General features: G+C 36.9%; 1 protein-coding gene across 2 annotated transcripts in view; it reads left to right on the forward strand.

Moving 5' to 3' along the window:
• Positions 1 to 18,741, forward strand: part of LOC108972379 (nuclear pore complex protein Nup88) — an 89,459-nt gene that overhangs the window by 20,564 nt on the left and 50,154 nt on the right. For both annotated transcript variants that reach the window (XM_018938933.1, XM_018938934.1), the window contains exon 2: positions 13,001 to 13,170. In XM_018938933.1, the coding sequence (XP_018794478.1) occupies positions 13,001 to 13,170 (170 nt within the window). The remainder of the gene's footprint in view (positions 1 to 13,000; positions 13,171 to 18,741) is intronic.

Here is an 18,741-nt window from a genome sequence, read left to right on the forward strand (position 1 = left end):
CAGTTGTAATATTTTTTTTTTTTTTCTTATTTATTTTGTGTTTTTATTTTATTTTAAATTTTTTTTTTTTTTTTTTTTTTTTTTTGTGTTTGGCATGTTTGATATATTAATTATTTTACGGCTCGAGTGAAGTTCTGCTTTAATTATTACGAAGCCGTTGCTTGCAAAAATTATTCTTGACTGCTTGTACCTTCTTAACACACTATGTAATTTACAATCATCGATCAAGAATTTTCGAAAAAAGGCTTCATCTATCTATATTGTGACAAGGAGTTTATCTAAGTTTATGTACCATCAAAAATATGTGCACTACATTTCATCTTTATAAACCATTAAACAGGTTAGGATGCCTACTTACTTTCAAATAGGTTTTCTAACGGCATTAATTGTTTGGAAACTTAATTCCTGTGCATAAATCACTTAATGTTCCCATTAACCAAATATGTAATTTAGTATTTATTGCAAAAAGTACTCGCTTTCTCTCTCCGCTCCTTCAGTCATTATAAAACTAATGTATCGTTAATACGCATATATCTTTAAGGAGAGACCCATGGCTTTTAAAAATTTTATTGCCTACTTTTTAGCGCCATAAGTAATTAAAAAATACATGTGTAAAACATTAAGGAAAGAAACAGCATTTCTAAACAAAAATCTATACTTGAAACTTCATTTGTAACTGCTGCGTTAATTACTGCACACGAAGCATATAAAGTATTATGTTGCATACTTACAGGCGCACAAAAACGAACGAACCCGTAACTCAAGTATTATGGTGCGGCACATAATTTCAAATGTCGAAAATGACAAGCAAGTCGGCAGTAAATTTGCGCCGAAAAACGCAAATGTTATAGACACGCATAAGTTAACGGCTTTACGAGACAAAGACATTAAAATACCGAACCCACAGCGTTTTGTTGCAAATCACCTAAAAGTATGCAATACCCAGCGAATAAAATATGACCGAAAAATTATTAACAACACCAAAAGACATTATAGCAAATGAATGTTGCCAGCAAATCACCATTAGCCGGTGCTGACGCTATGCGAGAAGCTGTTAAAAAGCTATAACTGCGTGTGAAACGGTTAAGCATTGGCGGCAATAACGACAGCAGCGCCATTGTGGGTGCGTAAAGCGAACGCCAGTCAATGGTTCTCTATGCAGGCGCTGGTGTTTGGGTTAAATACAAAAATGAAAGTGCGGCGCGTATGTGCCGGCCCGCAGCTGGTCCAGCAAAGGTGTCGCCACGCAGTCTACAGCCAGCGCACTACAACTTACGCACGTAAACTGTGACATTGCTCAATATTTATAGTGTATCTCGTTTAAAGCGCGCGTTGTAAAGTAATTTCACTGTCAGTAGTGGCATAACTTTAGGCGCTTTGACGCTGTACATAAAATTTATGCGTACATTATTAGAAGGCAAGCAGCAAAAAAGGGTTCAGCTGCTTAGCCGCCACGCGTATACAGTTTGCGCTGGCGTCCACAGCCACTGGCGACCTTCGAACCAATTTTCTGTGTTGCTCAGAAATTACCAAAAGCAAATAAATGAAACTTAAAAGCTGTTACTCACTGCGCGCCTGAAATGCTGCCTTCATACAAGCTTGCGTTTAACGCCTTACGTCCCGGAAAATATTTTACTAGTGTGGATTGCTGCTGYTGTTGTTGTAATTCTAAAAGCCATCAAGCCGCTACAGCGCCTTTGCATGGCGGGCTTTTCACTTTTTAGCCTATCAGCTTACTTAATCCACCTTCAGTCGCAGTGCAACGCTGTTTATATTTCTATAAAATTATTTTATAGCATATATTTGGGTGTTTTTATATTTATTACAGTGGGGAATGTTGCTCATACGCACTGTACGCGTTACTCCTACATTAAAACGAACGTGCCGCTTCGACTTTTTGGCTTAGCTGTTCGAATAACTGTTTCTCTAACAACTCAAGTTGCTTTCTTCTGTTGCTTCGCCGGCTTAAATTAACAAATGTGTCCTTCAACCCATCCGAAAGCCTCTTCTTTATATGCGTAATTATAATTTTACATTAACTTTTGTTAATTGTTAACCAACAACAACTGTTGCCTTAATGCCTTAGTGTTAAAATGTTGTTGAAACTAATAATGCATAACAGTAAACGCGCTCATCCTTGCTGCTCAGGTGTGTTGCTGGCCTCTTATTGCCAATATGCGCCGCCTGAAATGTGTTTTCTGTGCTTGAGTTTGTTCGGCGTATGGTTTACTCGTGCGCGGCTCGTGCGCGCTCTAAACTCTATGGCTTATTGACTAATCTAAAATTTGTTCATTATTCTATGCTTGGCTACGCAATTCAACGCGTTTTGGGCATAAATGTCGAAATCTGCTGTTGTAGTAATGGAAATGTGCGTGGAATTCGCCTCGAGGGAGTTGTTAAACATATGTGAGCACATATAAGCTGCACGCGCTCGAATTTTGTTTACAGTGGCAGCAAATTCGAAGCTGTCAACCCTTTTCTGCTCAATATGCTGAAGCTTTAGCTAAATAATTGTAATAATTCTCCTTGATTTGACGTTGTTGTAAAAGTCTTACACGACACTTGCTCTCATATTTTTATAGCTGTTCAGTCGATCTATGCTGCAATATACAAATTTAATTAAAAAAAAAAAACTTTAAATCGGAAAAGAATAGGCCAGTTATATGCTCTGCTGGTTTTATTAGCTACTAGAATATGCAAGATCCCGATAGCACCGCTGCCGTAAATGGGACTCATCCGTCTGCAGTCGGCGGATACAGGGAAATAGCTAGCTAGCTCATACTGGACAGGAAGCTTTCATGAAAACCGAACATCGAAGACGGCGCAAAAACGGCCTTATATTGCTGTAGAGGAGACATTGGAAAAAGGTGAGACCTCTCACTGAAAGTGGTTCACTGGCTCCATCTTCGATGGAGTCTTTATGTGGTGAAGGGTTCTAGAAAAGGCCACATCTGCAAAGAAACTCGGAAGCGCTCAACGGGCGGCGCTCATAAGAAGATGTGACGCAATAAGGTCAACTCTAACCATGGCACTTAACGTCATCTTGCACATAGTGCCCGTAGACATCGTCGGAAGGTGTATAACTGTGAAAGTTGCTAACAAACTTAGAGAATCTGGGATCCTAAAAGATTTGAACACTCGGTAATCTTCACACACTTTGACTTCATATCGGATCACTAGGATCATGGAGTCGCCAAAACGAGCTTTGGCGGCTCTTCCTCTGCGCAAATGTGATAGAGTTGTGGGTGGAAGCCGTTTGAGGGCAGGGCAGTGAGCTTCTTTATGGATGGGTAAAAGTCTGTTGGGAAGGTTGATGGAGGGGTTTACTGTTAGGACCACTCTACTAACTCCAGCTTCAGACTTCCGGACACTGCAGTAGGTCCTCCAAGCCGAGGAGTGTCGCAAAAGCCTTTTGACCCAAGATCGATCGCAAGAGCTCTAGCGATCACTTTGCCCACAGTAAGGCTAGCCGCTCCCTAGTTGTGGTACTTTCAGCAAGCCATTGACCTATAGGAGTCAAGGCTAGGAATCTTATCAAACGCCATCTGCAAAAGCTATATAGAAGAAGATGAGATGTAAACAACTCAAACTGACCAAATTCAAAAATCTTCCTCAAAAATCAAAATATTTGTTGTTAACTCCTCAGGTGTAATGGTCCATTTCAAAACCTCTCCAAGTGGTATTCTTATTTTGTGAAATATTTCATAGTAAAATTGTTGCAAAAGTTTATTTTATTTTCATTTTCAACCATATGTTGGCTAATTAACTTTGATTATGCCAAAGTAATAGTACAAACAACCTATAAATGTCTAATAAAGTAATATATATTTTTTCAGTTCAAATTTTTTTTATATTTTTGGGTTTTTTATAGATTCAGCTCAAATACAAAAAGGTTTTTAAGAATGAGGCTTAAAGCACATAAGCCTTATCCGACTAAACCGAGTCTTGAATTGGTTGTTTTAACTATAGTAAAGCAAAATTTAATTTTTTTTTTTCGAATATAGTTAGACAATTTGCATTTAAGAGCCTTTTTATAGATCATTGTACCATCAGTATCATATCTTAAAAACTCAATTAATAAATTAGAGATTATTTTACTATGAAAAATACCGCCTAATATCATCAATTCATGCCTGAGCGTTGTCTCAAAATTAAGGTATCTTAATAACCGAAATTTCGCCTGAAACTTGTTATTTCATAAAGTAAGCTTTTTGGTATGAAAAGCTCTTTCGTGCCCACGTTAGCTCTTAAACTTAAGAAAAAAAAAGCATACATACAAAAATACTTTGGATTACAAGTCGAAGCAGTACATATTAGACTTGTTTCTTTTAGATAAGAAATTTGGTTTTGAAATTAAATTACAGACCTCTATCCTATTTTAGTATATATTTGCTGTATAATATTTTAAACAAAGAAAATCTATTTAGTAATTGCAGCTATATACTCGTATTTAGTAATTGCAGAAATATATTTGCTAACTAGTAGAAAATAATATTTAATTCTTTCCTGCTCTATATTCACTATCTCATTGTCTAGCGTCAAATAAAAATCTGAAAAACTTATTGCCAGCAAGAAAAATTCATTTCATAATTAAAAAACTAAGTACACAAGCAGTTCATGGTCCTAGCATAAAAGCAACAACCGCCCAGCGCCTAAAACTGTGCACCACTAAAGCACTCATCATAACGTAAAGCGCCTAAAGCTATATTATATGCAACGGTTTTCCATTTGAGTACCCCTAAAACTGTGTGAAATTACCAGCAATAAACATTTGCACAACAGCAAAAGAGTAAAAGGGTTGCACGAAGCGCCACCGCACAAACACACAGACATACAAACACGCATACATATCTAGCCACATTCCCTCGCTAAGCACAACCCACTTATATATAATAAAAAGCACACGCACACAAACACATTTCGACTTGATGCCTGGCACACGTCAACACATGCGCGTTGCCCTACTTTTTCGACGGAAAAATTCTTTTTTTCTACAGCAGCTACTTTCCCCCACACAACGCGCGCGCTGCGCCTATTGAAATCCCATCAAAAATCAATACACCACTTCGATTTCGGTGCGCTAACGCACAGCCAATGAGCATGCAGCTGTGCGCTGATTGGTTGTCGCGCGATACCGCTAAATACACTCAGCAAAAAATGTGCAGTGTGGAAAATTAATGAGTGTGTGCCTTTGAGTATTGTATTTGCGTGGATTTGTAGGTTTAAAGGTATGGAAAAGAGTGTTTATATATAAAAATATATGTATATATAAAAATAGTATAAAAAAGAAATTAAAAATATTTATTACAAAAATATAAAAAAATAAAAAATATTTATTACAAAAATATAAAAAAATATAAAATATTTATTATCAAATTTCACACAATTTCTTTAATAAAAAAAAAAGTATAAAAATATAAAAAGTAGTTGCTTTTGCTGCATAATTCATTGCCAAGCAAAAATCATAATATTTCAAAATGAATAATTTTATACCCTAACTATTCGCCCTTTAGGCCTTTTGTGGCACAAAATGACCCAAAATAACAGCAACACTAGCGACCAAAGGTCTCAAACATATTAGTAAGGATTTCATTAGTTATGTATTTGCCGCGCAAAACCCTCAATCCACTCACTCTTTACCAAACACTGGCGTCCGAAATCTCGAAAATCATTTGAATGCATTTTTTACAAAATAAAATTAATGTCTATATTAGCATTTTTTCATTTCTAACACACACAAGCATACAAAACATTTGTAAGAGTAGCCAGAATGTGTACTCCAGCTACCCAACCCTAATCTAACTTTTAAGAGACACAGCTACAGTGCTGATGCTAAGAGTTGGTTCATGCACCCAAATATATACAAACATATATATGTTGTGCGTTTTTTGTGGTTAGGGTTGTTTTATAAGCAAGCAGTCGACATTTGTATGGCGTCATATCGCTCATATGTCGGCGAGTATGCCATGAGTGACCCAACTCGCACTACGCTCGAGTGTAGCACCCGAAAAAAGTATAAAAAAAATTCACTTAAAAGAATTGTAAAGCAAGAATTGTAAAATGCGCTCCTTTTGTCTCTATTAAATTAATCGCTGGTCATTTTTCTAACTTAAATATAAACGATAAAGCATTTTGCTGCACCGTCAGTCATTCGCATTGACTTGCTCGGCACACAGCCTGCACCCTGTGTATAACTACCGCACGCTTTGGCGCTTGAAATTTTTTATTTGCATTTTTTCTTTTAAGTAGCACTATTTTTTAAGGATTTTTTTAGGTTTCGCTACAATTTTGTTTTAACAGCGTTTGCTCTCTCGCTCGTCATTGGCTGCCTGTCATTGTTGCTTATCAATTTCGAAACAAACTAGGCAGCTCCACTTCGTCGTATGCGTTATTGCTGCTTCTTTGTCTCATTATTTCGTTCATCATATACACTCCACGCCCTTTATCGGCATTAGCAGCGTTTATGTGTCATTTAAGTTGCCAATTTTTTATGCCGTTCGCCATTAAAGACGCTTAATGTGACATTTCAATCAATCAACGGTAATGACAGTTGAGTTGTCAAAAGTATTTCACTTCCGTTAACTTTTTGTCGTGATTTTTTCTTGATGTGCCTAAACTGTGCGTAAGTAATATGCGTTGAATTTTCATTTAAATGCAAATGGCGCTAATAATTTTGGTCAATCAGATTAGGTTGCAGGCGCCAGAAGGCATTAGGTTCTGTAAATTGAAAATGTGATCATTTCAAATAAGAACAGTAATAAAATCGTGTGTTAAGACTTTTCTTAAAATAAGAAACATTAAAGGAAAAATTAAAAATGGAAACTTGGTTATTTGAAATTTTCGCAAAAATTTGAGGTTATGTGAGAAAGTGTTGACTCGAAAGTTGTAGATCTTTTAAATATGTACAGCTTTGCCATCTAACTTTTGCAACTTAAGGTTTTCCGTTCATTATTAAACCTTAAAATTTTAACCACCTCCTCCAGACTTCTAACCGGCCACATTGAGGCTTGTTTATACAATTTTGTTAAATATTTTTTTAATAAACGAATTTTTAAAATATCTATATAAAACTGCAGTCACTATATATCTGAAGCTTTATAGTTGATAATACTTTCAAGCAGAGTTGCCACCTGTTCCAAAAAATATGATGTATTAAATTGAAAAAATAAAATAAATATGTTCATCACACAACTTAAAAAAAAAATTTTGTCGCAAAGAATTTTGAAAAGGGTTGTCAGCTTTTTGAAAAATTGTGTCTAACTAGTTGATAAAATAAATTCAATGTGACAATACTGTTATCAATTGTAGATATCTTTATCGAATGGACTCTTTGGGATAGTAAAAAAGCTACGCTGAAGGTCTCATACATAGTCGGTTCTATAAGTCCAGTAAAGCAAAAATTTATTAAACCGAAGAAAATGACACCTCTAAGTCTGAAATATCTCTGAGTTTGTGAAAATAGTACAAATGTCTAAAATAAGAATCCGGACAACAAGAAAATAAAAAAATATTTTTTGTTCTTCTGCCTCACAAAACGATCTCCTGAAATGTATAGAACATCATAGTACAGTCTCTGCTTTCAAAGTATGTAGAGGCATCTCAACTACCTCAACTAAGTAGGTACTGAAGTTTCGAAAAATCGTTTAATATGTAAAAAAATTAAAAGTCGGCTTCGCCATCTCAATATGTTAAGTTTTCATTGGGTTCAGCAAGCTGGAGAAGTGTTTTCTTCATAATTTCAGTATGGATGAGCCGCTCGATCACCACTTTCGGTAGTACAAGAAAAACAAAACTGCAATAATTCCGATAGTCGCCGCATCCTTCGAGCATTACAAATGTCGGCCAGCTTCTCAAGCTCTTCATACTTAAGAATTTTGGCCTCTTTCTTTTTCTTTTTTTTTTTTTTCTTCATATGCGTGTCCCTTCCCTCTTTAACTGTCTCCCATCCCGCTCGTGTTGTGGTCGGCGGCAACATTTGGAGGTAGACTGTCTACTTTCTCTCCACGAAAACTAATGGTTCCCTCATACCGAGTTGCTGACGTTCAACGTTACAAGAACCAAATTAGATATAAAAATTGAGACTATGGTTATATGCCGCTGAAATTTACGTCTTGATTGCCATTATCGTACGAGGTGGTTTAATTAAGAGGTTAAGCTTGTCTAGAACCTTTTGACCCAAGATCGCCTAGATACTTTCGAGTTATTCTAACAGGCTATTACCACATCGGCGTCGATGCTGCAAGGTTGGTTGTTGAGCAATAAATTATTTTTAAAAAGCAAAATATTTTTTACTATTGTACCAATTGAATATGGTTACCCAAAGTGTACTTTAAACAAAAATAACAATTTTTTTTTTTTTTTGAAAATTATCAACATAATTCCTGATAAGTGCTTATCTGTACGACTCGACTTTTCAGCGACTGTGCCGAAAGTTATACATACATAAGAAGTCTCAGATAACGCAAATTCTTTATTTTTAGCGTTAAGGGGGTATTCTGGTCCAGACGCATGAATTTTAGGCATTTTTTAAACTAAGATAAAAAAAATTAAAAACATTTTTAGTATCCAATTTTTTTTTATATGTTGGCAAGGAAAAAAAAACTAAAATTCGTCGAGATACGGGCCGGTGGAGTGGGGATTCGAAAAGAGAGTGCGTGCTGGTTGACGTTATTTAAACCCTTGTAGAGATCTAAAACACAAAACACAAGAAGATTCTTCATTAGTAAGGATGTCGTTATCGGGTTGACCATTTTCAAAAAAAAAAAATTAAAAATAAGAAAGTGGTGTCGACTTGAAAAAAAAATTTTTTTTACCCGATTTTTTCTTTCGAATTTTTAAAAAGGTACTTCAAATCAAAATTTTTGGAAATCCAAGGCAGACACGATAGAGCTTTGTATAAAGAAGATATATACCAAATTTCAAATAAATCGGCTCAGTATAACCTGTCAGCCATCTCAAATTAAGTAGTTTCGAGAAAAAGGCGTTTGAAGTTTAGGAGACAATTCTAGTGAACACAGACGCCACGTCACAAAATCGGCTGTATGTCCGAAAATAAGTCGAATTTTGAAAACTCCTTCCAAGGTCATTTTTTTGAAAGTCTAAACTTTCAAAATATGCATTAAAAAAATCGATTTTTTCAGAATCCTAGCCCAGAATACCCCCTTAATATCCACGACAAAATTTTTAATATTAATATAATAATAAAGGAAAATGACGTTATTTTGTAAAAGTTTCTTTAAGATAAACTTGAAGCTATTGTTTTTTCCTTAGTATGATCCGCATGCCCATAAATTTGTATGCCCCACACTACTCCCTCAACTCAAGCAGGCATTTCGTGCACGTCTGTCGTTAGTATGGCAATAAAGGCGCTGCTAAAATATTAACAGATAAGCAAAAGTCTATAAAATGCAAATTTGCACACCCACACCCAATACGGAAAAGGAAAAGAGTTTTGTAATTACAACAAGAAGAAAAAAAAAAACACTTGAAAAAGTGAAAATATAAAAGACAAACAGTATTATTGCGCAATATATGCCGACATGCCATTGTTTGATTAGCCGCCATACAAGCATGTAAAGCGTAAATAAATATAAGACAAAGCAGTTGAAAAGTATGGAAGGCCTAATGAACTTGCACAGATAAATTTTCCTTTACGTGATTTCACAAATTAACGACTCAACGCGAGAGTGCGACTACAAAGCACGAAAGTTACACGAAATCTGCACAGATATGGTGCATTTTTATTACAAATCGCAGAGGTGCACACACATACACGTAGTCATAATTACTGCCTACATATAGATAAATATAGAGCGAACATACTTACATACATATATGTATATATACGTGCAAGTTGTCAGCATTAAGTAGTGAAATGTGTAGTCCTTAAGGCTTGAAGACGACCAGCAGGCCACACACCCATACAAATGTCTATACATGTGTTCAAACATCAAATTTTACAAGTCGCACACACGCACATACACACTCAAAGAAGTGATAAATTTTTAAGACAATGGAAAAATACAAAAGAAATTCTTCTAGGCATACTTCTTTTTGTTTTTGTTTATCTTAGAGACATCTCAACACAACCCCGCAACACGCGCGTGGCGAGTTAACCGTAAAACGCAAAGCTTCGCCTACAAAGGCAACTTTTGCGCCGGTTAGTGGGTCTCGAACCAACTAATGTGCGCGTATATGAGGCATAAAATGCATGTAATTATGTAAGGAAACATACACACACACACACCTATTTGCATATACGAAATACACAAAAACGCATGCATGCGCGATAATTATGACATCTTAAATAAAATATATGCAACAGCAACAACTTGGCATGATAATGTCAAGTCGCTGAATAGTCAAGAAGTCTATGAATGAGTTTAAGTTGGTCGCGTATCAAATGGAGGCGGAGAAGCCATAACGGAAAAAGTGTGGTGAGGGCTTGTCGTTGGTTGGGGCTTGTGTGGCGTATGCGCTGACATGTGAAATTTTACAATTCAAATGTCAAAAAGTCAAAAACATAAACACACGCATACATACATGTCGCTACATGTACAGCTAAAGCGCCGGCCCATACTAAWTGTGCTGCATAGCTGTGCTTGTGTGTGTGTGTGAGTAAATAAATTTGCATTTTTTGTTGCTTTTATGAATGTGCGGGTTATCTAGTTGCGCATATATGAGCAAATATATAAGTATATGCCTACATATCCAAGCTTTTGTTAGTACATACATCCTTATACATAAATGTATATAATATCTTCGTATCTACATATATTTATGTTTGTATGTAAATATCCAGCAATTTGAAACCCTTCCTGTTTATCTTAAGCAATTAAATATATAATATTTTCCTTCGTATCAACATTTGCCGCCGATATCATTGCATACTTTTGTGCGCTGTGCTATTATGAATTACTCATTTGTTGTCTGTTATTTGCATAACTTATGTGTAGGCGTAGAAATTTCATTTAATTAATCAGTGATTTGGAAAAAATCAGTATGGTTACAACTGTGGGAGACAGTCATTTAACCGTCTCTAAACCTTTCTTCAACAAAAATATCCATGAAAGAAATCGCTTAAACGACGCGCATGATGCTACAAGTAATCCACAAATAATTCTCACGTTAAAAATATTGATACAAAGAATGCGTATAAAGTTTTATTTCGTTATATTAATTGCTTCTTGGTTTGTATACCGGAAAGTGAAAGATTCAAATGGAATTTAAAATAGTATTATATGGAAAGTAGTCTTGGCTTGTAGTCCGCTTTCATCTATTTTCACACTGTAACCAGAGTATTGCTTGAATTTTTTGTTAGTATGGTCGTCCATCTGCAGCGACTGTCATTCTCCCATCTTCGTTGCCATGTTGTGCTATTATCTTTCTTTATTTGCTCTGTTGCACTCTAGTTATTTTCGGATGTTTTCTTTAGACACACAGCTTTTTCCTTTCAGCTGCCAAAAGGTCAATTGCATCGTCTGACACTTTTCGGTAGGCTGTTGCAACTCTGTGTGCTGCGATGCACTCTGCTCACTACCTAACGCGGATTTTCCTTTTAAAGCACATCTGCCCAAACTTCAGCTCCGCATAATAGGACGCTGATTGTCGTTGATATTAGGAGCTTCCTCTTTTCTTGGCTGGGGCAGTTAGTCTGCTGAGATGAAAGGTGATTTTCGCTGTCTTTCATGCTTTCATTTGTATCCAGAAAGTTAAGCTGGGGTCCAGTCTTACGCCTAAGAGTTTTACTGCTTTTTGTGTTCTAAGAAGATTCGTGGTCGTTTGCATGCTTATCTCGAGGGGTATGTGTTTATTTGTTAACGGTAGTAGTATCATGACCTGATTAAGCTTTCTTCGCACTTCTTCTCTGCCTTTTGCTGTAATTACTGCTGCATTGTCGTCCACGAAGCCAATTAAATACGATTCGAGTTTTAGTATGGCGTCGTAGCCGATGTTCTACAAAACTGGGCCTCGAACGGATCCTTATGCTGCTTCTGACGTGACCGCTATATATCTTGATCTCTCTTTAGTTTGATACAGCAGTTTTCTGTTACTAAGTTTTAAAGCTTTTTTCGAGAGCGTCGATCATATCCCTTCATCTGGCGCTGTTGAAGGCTATTCGGACATCTAAAGTCGCCAGCAACACTCTTCTTTTGAATTTTTATATGTTGTATAGCTCCTAGAGTTGAGCGTGCATAATGGACGGTGTACTGTTGTCAAGTTGGGATCTCCTCTTCCCTTACAATTAGCACCAGCCGTTGCTTTTTCCAGGGTTCAGGAAATATTCCGGCTTCGAAGCAGGCGTTGTATTGCCAGTCGCTCTGCAGCGATTTTTTTCATCACTTCTGCTGGGATTCCGTCTGGTCTGAGTGATTTGTTGACCTTGAGCAGTAGCTCTTCGTGGTAAACTGGGGGATTTGCGTAAATCTTAGAGTATGTTTTGGATCACTAGCCCTTTTTCCGTGACCCTTTGACCCTGGATATAAAAAAAAACTGTTTGTAACTATCTCGGAGGTAAAATTTAATGTCTGGCAAATTTAGTTATTGATTTATCGCGTTCTTAGTATCTAAGAGTACCGTTATACTTCATCAATTTTCACACTCTCGGTATAGGTTCTTATATGATTTATTTTCAGCGATTTTGGTTTTTTAGCTTGAATGGTTTGTGAACATTAAAGCAATTCTGGCTCTTTCTCACAATTTTGAACCCACAGTTGCCCTTTGCTACTTCCCCGGCACCCATATCTTAATTTAGTGCTTAGTTGTGGCATTTTATTGGTTTTCGATTATGAACGAAGGGACGCGTTTTCATTACGATATCTCAATTCGTACTCAAGTTATCGCTCCTAAAATATAATTAAATCTTATTTACAGATACATATATATATTTATTTGTTTTATTTATTTATTTTATTTTTTTTTTTTTTCATCTAATAACATTTTTGACAAAGATTTTTTTAAATAAATATATAAAGAATATATTCTTCTTTCGGCTCTACAGAATCTCATACCATCGGTGCCGCAAAGCTTCCAAGTGGAACGTGTTGTCGCCTCGTTGGAAGGCTCACTCATCGCGCTCGCCGGTGCCAGAGGTGTCACCGTGCTCGAGCTGCCGCGACGCTGGGGCAAAGATGGGCTCTTCATGGAGGGCAAAGAGAAAATCACATGTCGGTAAGTCACCATTAAGCATAAAGTACAAAGTACAAAGTGAAACGAACACACACTGCAAATCAAAACAGAATTAAATTATAAGCGCAAACAAATTTGCAATGCAAATGCGCGTGACAGCAATTAAAGTGACGCATAGCTACATGCATACATATAAAATATAGTTGTTGTTGCACCTAAGTAATGCCGCATATTAAAATGCCATTAAAGGTCGCCCCAGAAACATGTGGCATGCCACATAAGAAAAAAGTAAATATTGTCATAACTCAAGCTTAAAATTAAAATTACCTTTTAGACGCGCGGCGTCGAGAGCTACAAGCTAACCAGCTGTAAGCGAAAAGTTCGCGTAAAAAATTAAATAAAAAAATAGTGAAAACTCAAAAGTAAATGATAAACTGCATTAAGCGCAACATTTCGTGCAATGCAAAAGTTTCCGTACAGCGAACTTTCCGCCATCGGCTGCTAAATGTACAGCGACGCTGTCGACTGCGTCTTATGCCAACTTTGATTCATCCGGGTGCCACGAAATCATTGCTTATGCCATGCCATAGCATGTAGCGCGCCAGCAGGCGGCCTTACCTGCGCCAAATGCAAAGCTGCCACCGAAAAAGCCATTATTATAATTTCAAAGCTTAAAAAAATACGAAAGCCGAAATAAATGTATGCAACGCCGAAAAGTATGCAACAAAGCTACAATGCTGCCCCAACAACGCGCGCCCTAGCCAGTGTTGCACGTGTAAAATGTGCCACATTAAAGCACATCTGCTTTTTATTACTTTTAATTCGCCATTAATAAAGCATTTTTTCCGAAGACGACGTCACAATTTTCTGCCGCTCAGCTATTTTCGAGCACTTTTAAATTGTAGCGCACTTCATTACTACGTTTTAGGAGGATTCACTTTTTTTTGCATCCTTAGCTATCGTCCAATTTCATACTTTTACTCGGTTGTGTGTCTAATACAACTCTGGGCGGCTGTTGCGCCCAATAGTAGGCAATTAAATGGTTTTAAATATTGCTTGCCAAGCGATTACCGGTAATAAGTCAATAATATTGTCAGTTTTATGACCTTAATGCGTTGAAGTTACTTAATTGCTAGAGCAGCGGAATTTATGGTTTGGTATTTTGGTGTTTCGTATTATAAGCTCGTATTGTATTCTCCGAATTTCAAAGCATTTTGCTTTTAGTTCGGTAATTTGTATTATTTCCCGATCCGGGTTTGAATTACTACCTTTAGAGCGCTATCGACAGCCAATTGGCTGCCAGTTGTATCTACTCACGTGGATCGGAGCCAGTTTTTCTCTAACCAACACTAAGAAACAACTGTTGTTTGCAGATATTAAGAACATTTCTTCCTTGAAAAAAATGTTGAATAATCCATTCACGCAATTTTTGAATGCTTTTCTCTAGATGAAAGAACAGCTTTTCTTTTTCGAACAAGAAGTTAAAGAAAACCGTAATTTGATGAACATTAAAAACATTAATAATAACATAACATAAATTCGCGATATAGTACATCGTCTTGAGCGTATAAATTTTGAGTAAATATTGCATGGCGAGTACGGCCGATGCCTTCTCGCAACCCTTTTCCTCAATAAAAAATCGACTTATTTTTTCTCAACACCTCACTTCTTCAGTACTAAATTTCATTTTGGTTTTACTAGTCGCCGAACCACATCTTCACACTACAAAAAGGATTTTCTTTTAAACTGTGAATACAAAACTATGCCAGATGCCCTACCCGTTTCTAGATCATGCCAGACTGGTTCTTTTGGATGAGCGCTCGCCCTGGCTTCCGTTTTCCACCCATTGTAGCATTATCTTTCTTGCGAACGACAGGACCTAACCAGCGCATTCCTTGGTTTTCTATGCGTTTAATTAACTATATCCATGTCGCCGTAGAGCTCATACAGTTCTCAGTTCCATCTTCTTTGATATTCATCGCTCAGAAAATCAAATATTTCGATTTGATCCTTTTGCGTTCAATTAATGTAGTTTCTTCTGATGCTCTCTGTCGAAATTTACTTTACGTCCTTGTTTAGTATATGTATGCTATTTCAAACAACAACAAGCCTGTCCGGAAAGTAATAGGACTAAGTCGAGTTCAAAAAATTTATTGAATCAATCGAACAATTTTTTTGAAATCTTTCAAAATAAGCTCCTTCTGACGTCACGGAAGGCATTCTCTCGTGATGCAACTTCCAATCGCCTGCGATGTCTTATCGGACCCGGTTGACCCTTCGTTTGAGTCTCTTGAGGACTTCCATGGAAAACTTGGCGTTGACGGTTTGTCCAGTACAAACAGATTCATGGTGAACGATGCCTTTGATGTCAAAAAAGACAATGAGCATCGTTTTCACTTTGGATTTGCTCATTCTTCCGGTCTTCATCAGCGACCTCTTCTTGCTAAAGCAAGAACTGAGTAAGCCTGTTTGATTATATCAAACTTCTCTGTCGCAGATTTACCGAGTTTCACTCAGAATTTAATCGCATACCTCTGCTCTAGCGAACACTGACGAGACAACTGACCAGCCGCTCGTTCGCTAGTTGGGAACTCCCTCTAACGAATCGGTATAGTCACGGCGAAAGAAAATCAGTCTTACTACTATCTGGACAAACCCTCAATGTATCAGATCTCAGATATAAAAACAACATTAGCAGAATCGGTGTTCAATTTCTGAATGATTTGGTTTTTTTTATCGCATTTTACTTTATACTCGTATTATTTTTTTATGGAGACGATTTCACAAGGCGAGATTCCTTGCCTATCCGAAATATATTTCTCAAAATAGTCCCTCCTTTCCTAAAGAGAATTCCATTTCGACCGAACGATTTGTTAGTTTCTTATGCAAACGGCTTCTTAGTTTTCGATTTGTTTGTTCTTTAAAGCAATCATTCGTTCCCAAGATTGTCGAATAAACACTATATCTCTTAGAAAAAATGCAGGTTTTGTCGCAAACCGAATATATATTTGTGTCAGAGGGAATATGTCCTTTTGTACCCTGTTCTTTCTATTATTTTTTGAATTTAATCTTAAATTTCATTGAGAAAACGTAACAAAACAAGTAAGGAAATGTACGAGGTTTGTTCAAAAAGTATCGCTGGTTTTACATTTCCGAAGAAAGTGTTTATTTATTGATGAATTTTTATTTTTCTCCTCGAAAGTAATCACCCCAAGATATAATGCACTTCTGCCATAATTTTCCCTTCTCCTTTTTTTATCACCTTCGATGCGGTTTTTATCTACACAATCCTAGTGCAGCGTCGTCCTTTCATAGGCCTCTTAGGCTGTGAGAACAAAAAAATCATATGGGACCAGGTCTGGAGAATACTGTGACTGCGGCACGGGTGGAATCAGCGGTTCATGTTTCTTCAAAAAGTATGCCATTGGCGACATTTGGTTTCAACAAGACGGCGTCACTTCCCACACATCACATCAATCCATGAATATGGATATTGAGAAAACATTTCGGTGAGCAGATAATTTCTTGGTTTGAACCGATCAATTGGACACTTAAATCTTGTGATATCACACCATTAGACAAACATTCCTTATAAAAAAGAAGGTTATGTGCTTTTTATTTCCAAAAAGTAGGAAACCCAAGCTGGTAAAAAACCTATGGAAATCACGCTTGTATGTGAACTCTCAGCTCCATCTCCATAACATCGTGCCATTGTGAAAAGAACACCCACAACCACGCAAAATAAAGAATCAACAAGTAAGGAAGGGCTAAGTTCGGGTGTCACCGAACATTTTATACTCTCGCATGATAAAGTGATAATCGATATTTCAGGCGTGGTTGTGAACCGATTTCACCCATATTTGGTACATGTCATCASGGTGTTAAGAAAATATTATATACCGAATTTCATTGAAAACGGTTGAGTACTTCCTGAGATATGGTTTTTGGTCCATAAGTGGGCGACGCCCTGTCTCTTATACACATCTAGATGTGTATAACAAGAAATACGTGTACCAAGTTTCATCAAGATATCTCAATTTTTACTCAAGTTACAGCTTGCACGGACGGACAGACAGACAGACATCCGGATTGACAGACATCCGGATTTCAACTCTACTCGTCACCCTGATCACTTTGGTATATATAACCCTATATCTGACTCTTTTAGTTTTAGGACTTACAAACAACCGTTATGTGAACAAAACTATAATATCTTTGTTGCGAGAGTATAAAAATTACCAACCAACCCGAGACAGAATCCAGTATTTCGCACTAATCGGAATTCTATGCAAATATAAAATGAAATTGTTGCAATAAAATTGCGATGCAACTTAATACAAAAGTTCGCCGAACAAATCCGAGTTGTACGCTGTCGGCATTTGAGTTTCATTGTAGGCTGAAAATACTAGTAACTAGAAATTTGTAGAGGCTAATAAACTTTTGCACAATAAACAAAATTTTCAAACATTTATTACACGTGTTTTTTCCACGCGAACTTTCGGTCCACGAAAGAGTACCGCTAAAAATGTGTAGCAAGGGGGCGTTGTGGCGCATTGTTCGACGTGCACGCGCTCATTAATTCAAAAGCAAATTTCTATAATGTGACTAACAAAATTTTGGTCGCATGAAATGTTGCAAATGTAAATATATTTCAAATATTTGGACTCACTCTCTTACAGATTTGTGTGCAAAAAATTTTGAAAATTTCGCCTTGACTTAAAGCAGGAAGTTATTTAGTTCAACTGCAAGCGCGCTTTTCGCTCAGACTTTGTCTCGTCCCCATGCCCACATTCCAACGCCTTCCTATGTAACCGTTAGCCTAGTCGAGAACTTCCGTTCCAACGAAACGAAGCGTCGTGCGAAATAAAAGCGCGTAGCGTGGCAAGGAAGCAACGCTTGAGCGTTTGTACTCCCACCGCTTTGTCCTTGATTGTCTCGCTAAAGTGGTTGGCCCATTTTGTGGCGATTTGTCGCACGAAACAAAGCACTTGCAATGCTGTGTGTGATATTATACACAGACTTTTGCATGCAGACAGGAAATCAGCGAAAATTTTCTACAAAATTTCATCATCACAATAATCCTTTAAGAGCTGAGTTACTTTCCGAATTATGCTTTGTAAATTTGAACTTTTTAAGCGTAGAAGAAAGAGAGCAGAACGCTGCATAACTATGCTGCAGCTAAAGTAAAGACTGTTCATTATTATAATCACAAACGAAATGAGCAATCGAAAATTCATATTCAAGCTTTTTGTGATTTACAATTTGGTTTGAAAAGCATGCGAGGCAATAACCGCAATAAAAGCTAATTTCTTGAAAAAGCGCAGAAGTAGACACTTCTAGGCATAAAGCTGATATAAAACACTGGCATCTTTTGAGCAATATCTTTTGTTGTCAGTACATTAAGATTTACAAAACAAAAAAAAAAACCGTTAACTTCGGTTGCACCAATGCTAAATACCCTTCACAGGTGCATTTCTGTTAGTAGTAGTTCAGTTTGTATGACAGCTATATGCTATAGTAATCCGATCTGAACAATTTTATAGGAGATTTTATTATTACCTTAAGCAGTAATCCATGTCAAATGTCGTGAAGATACCACGTCAAATGCGAAAG

Source organism: Bactrocera latifrons, unplaced genomic scaffold (assembly GCF_001853355.1).
Source record: "Bactrocera latifrons isolate USDA-ARS-PBARC rearing strain unplaced genomic scaffold, ASM185335v1 scaffold_4, whole genome shotgun sequence".
NCBI classification, from domain to species: Eukaryota; Metazoa; Arthropoda; class Insecta; order Diptera; family Tephritidae; genus Bactrocera; species Bactrocera latifrons.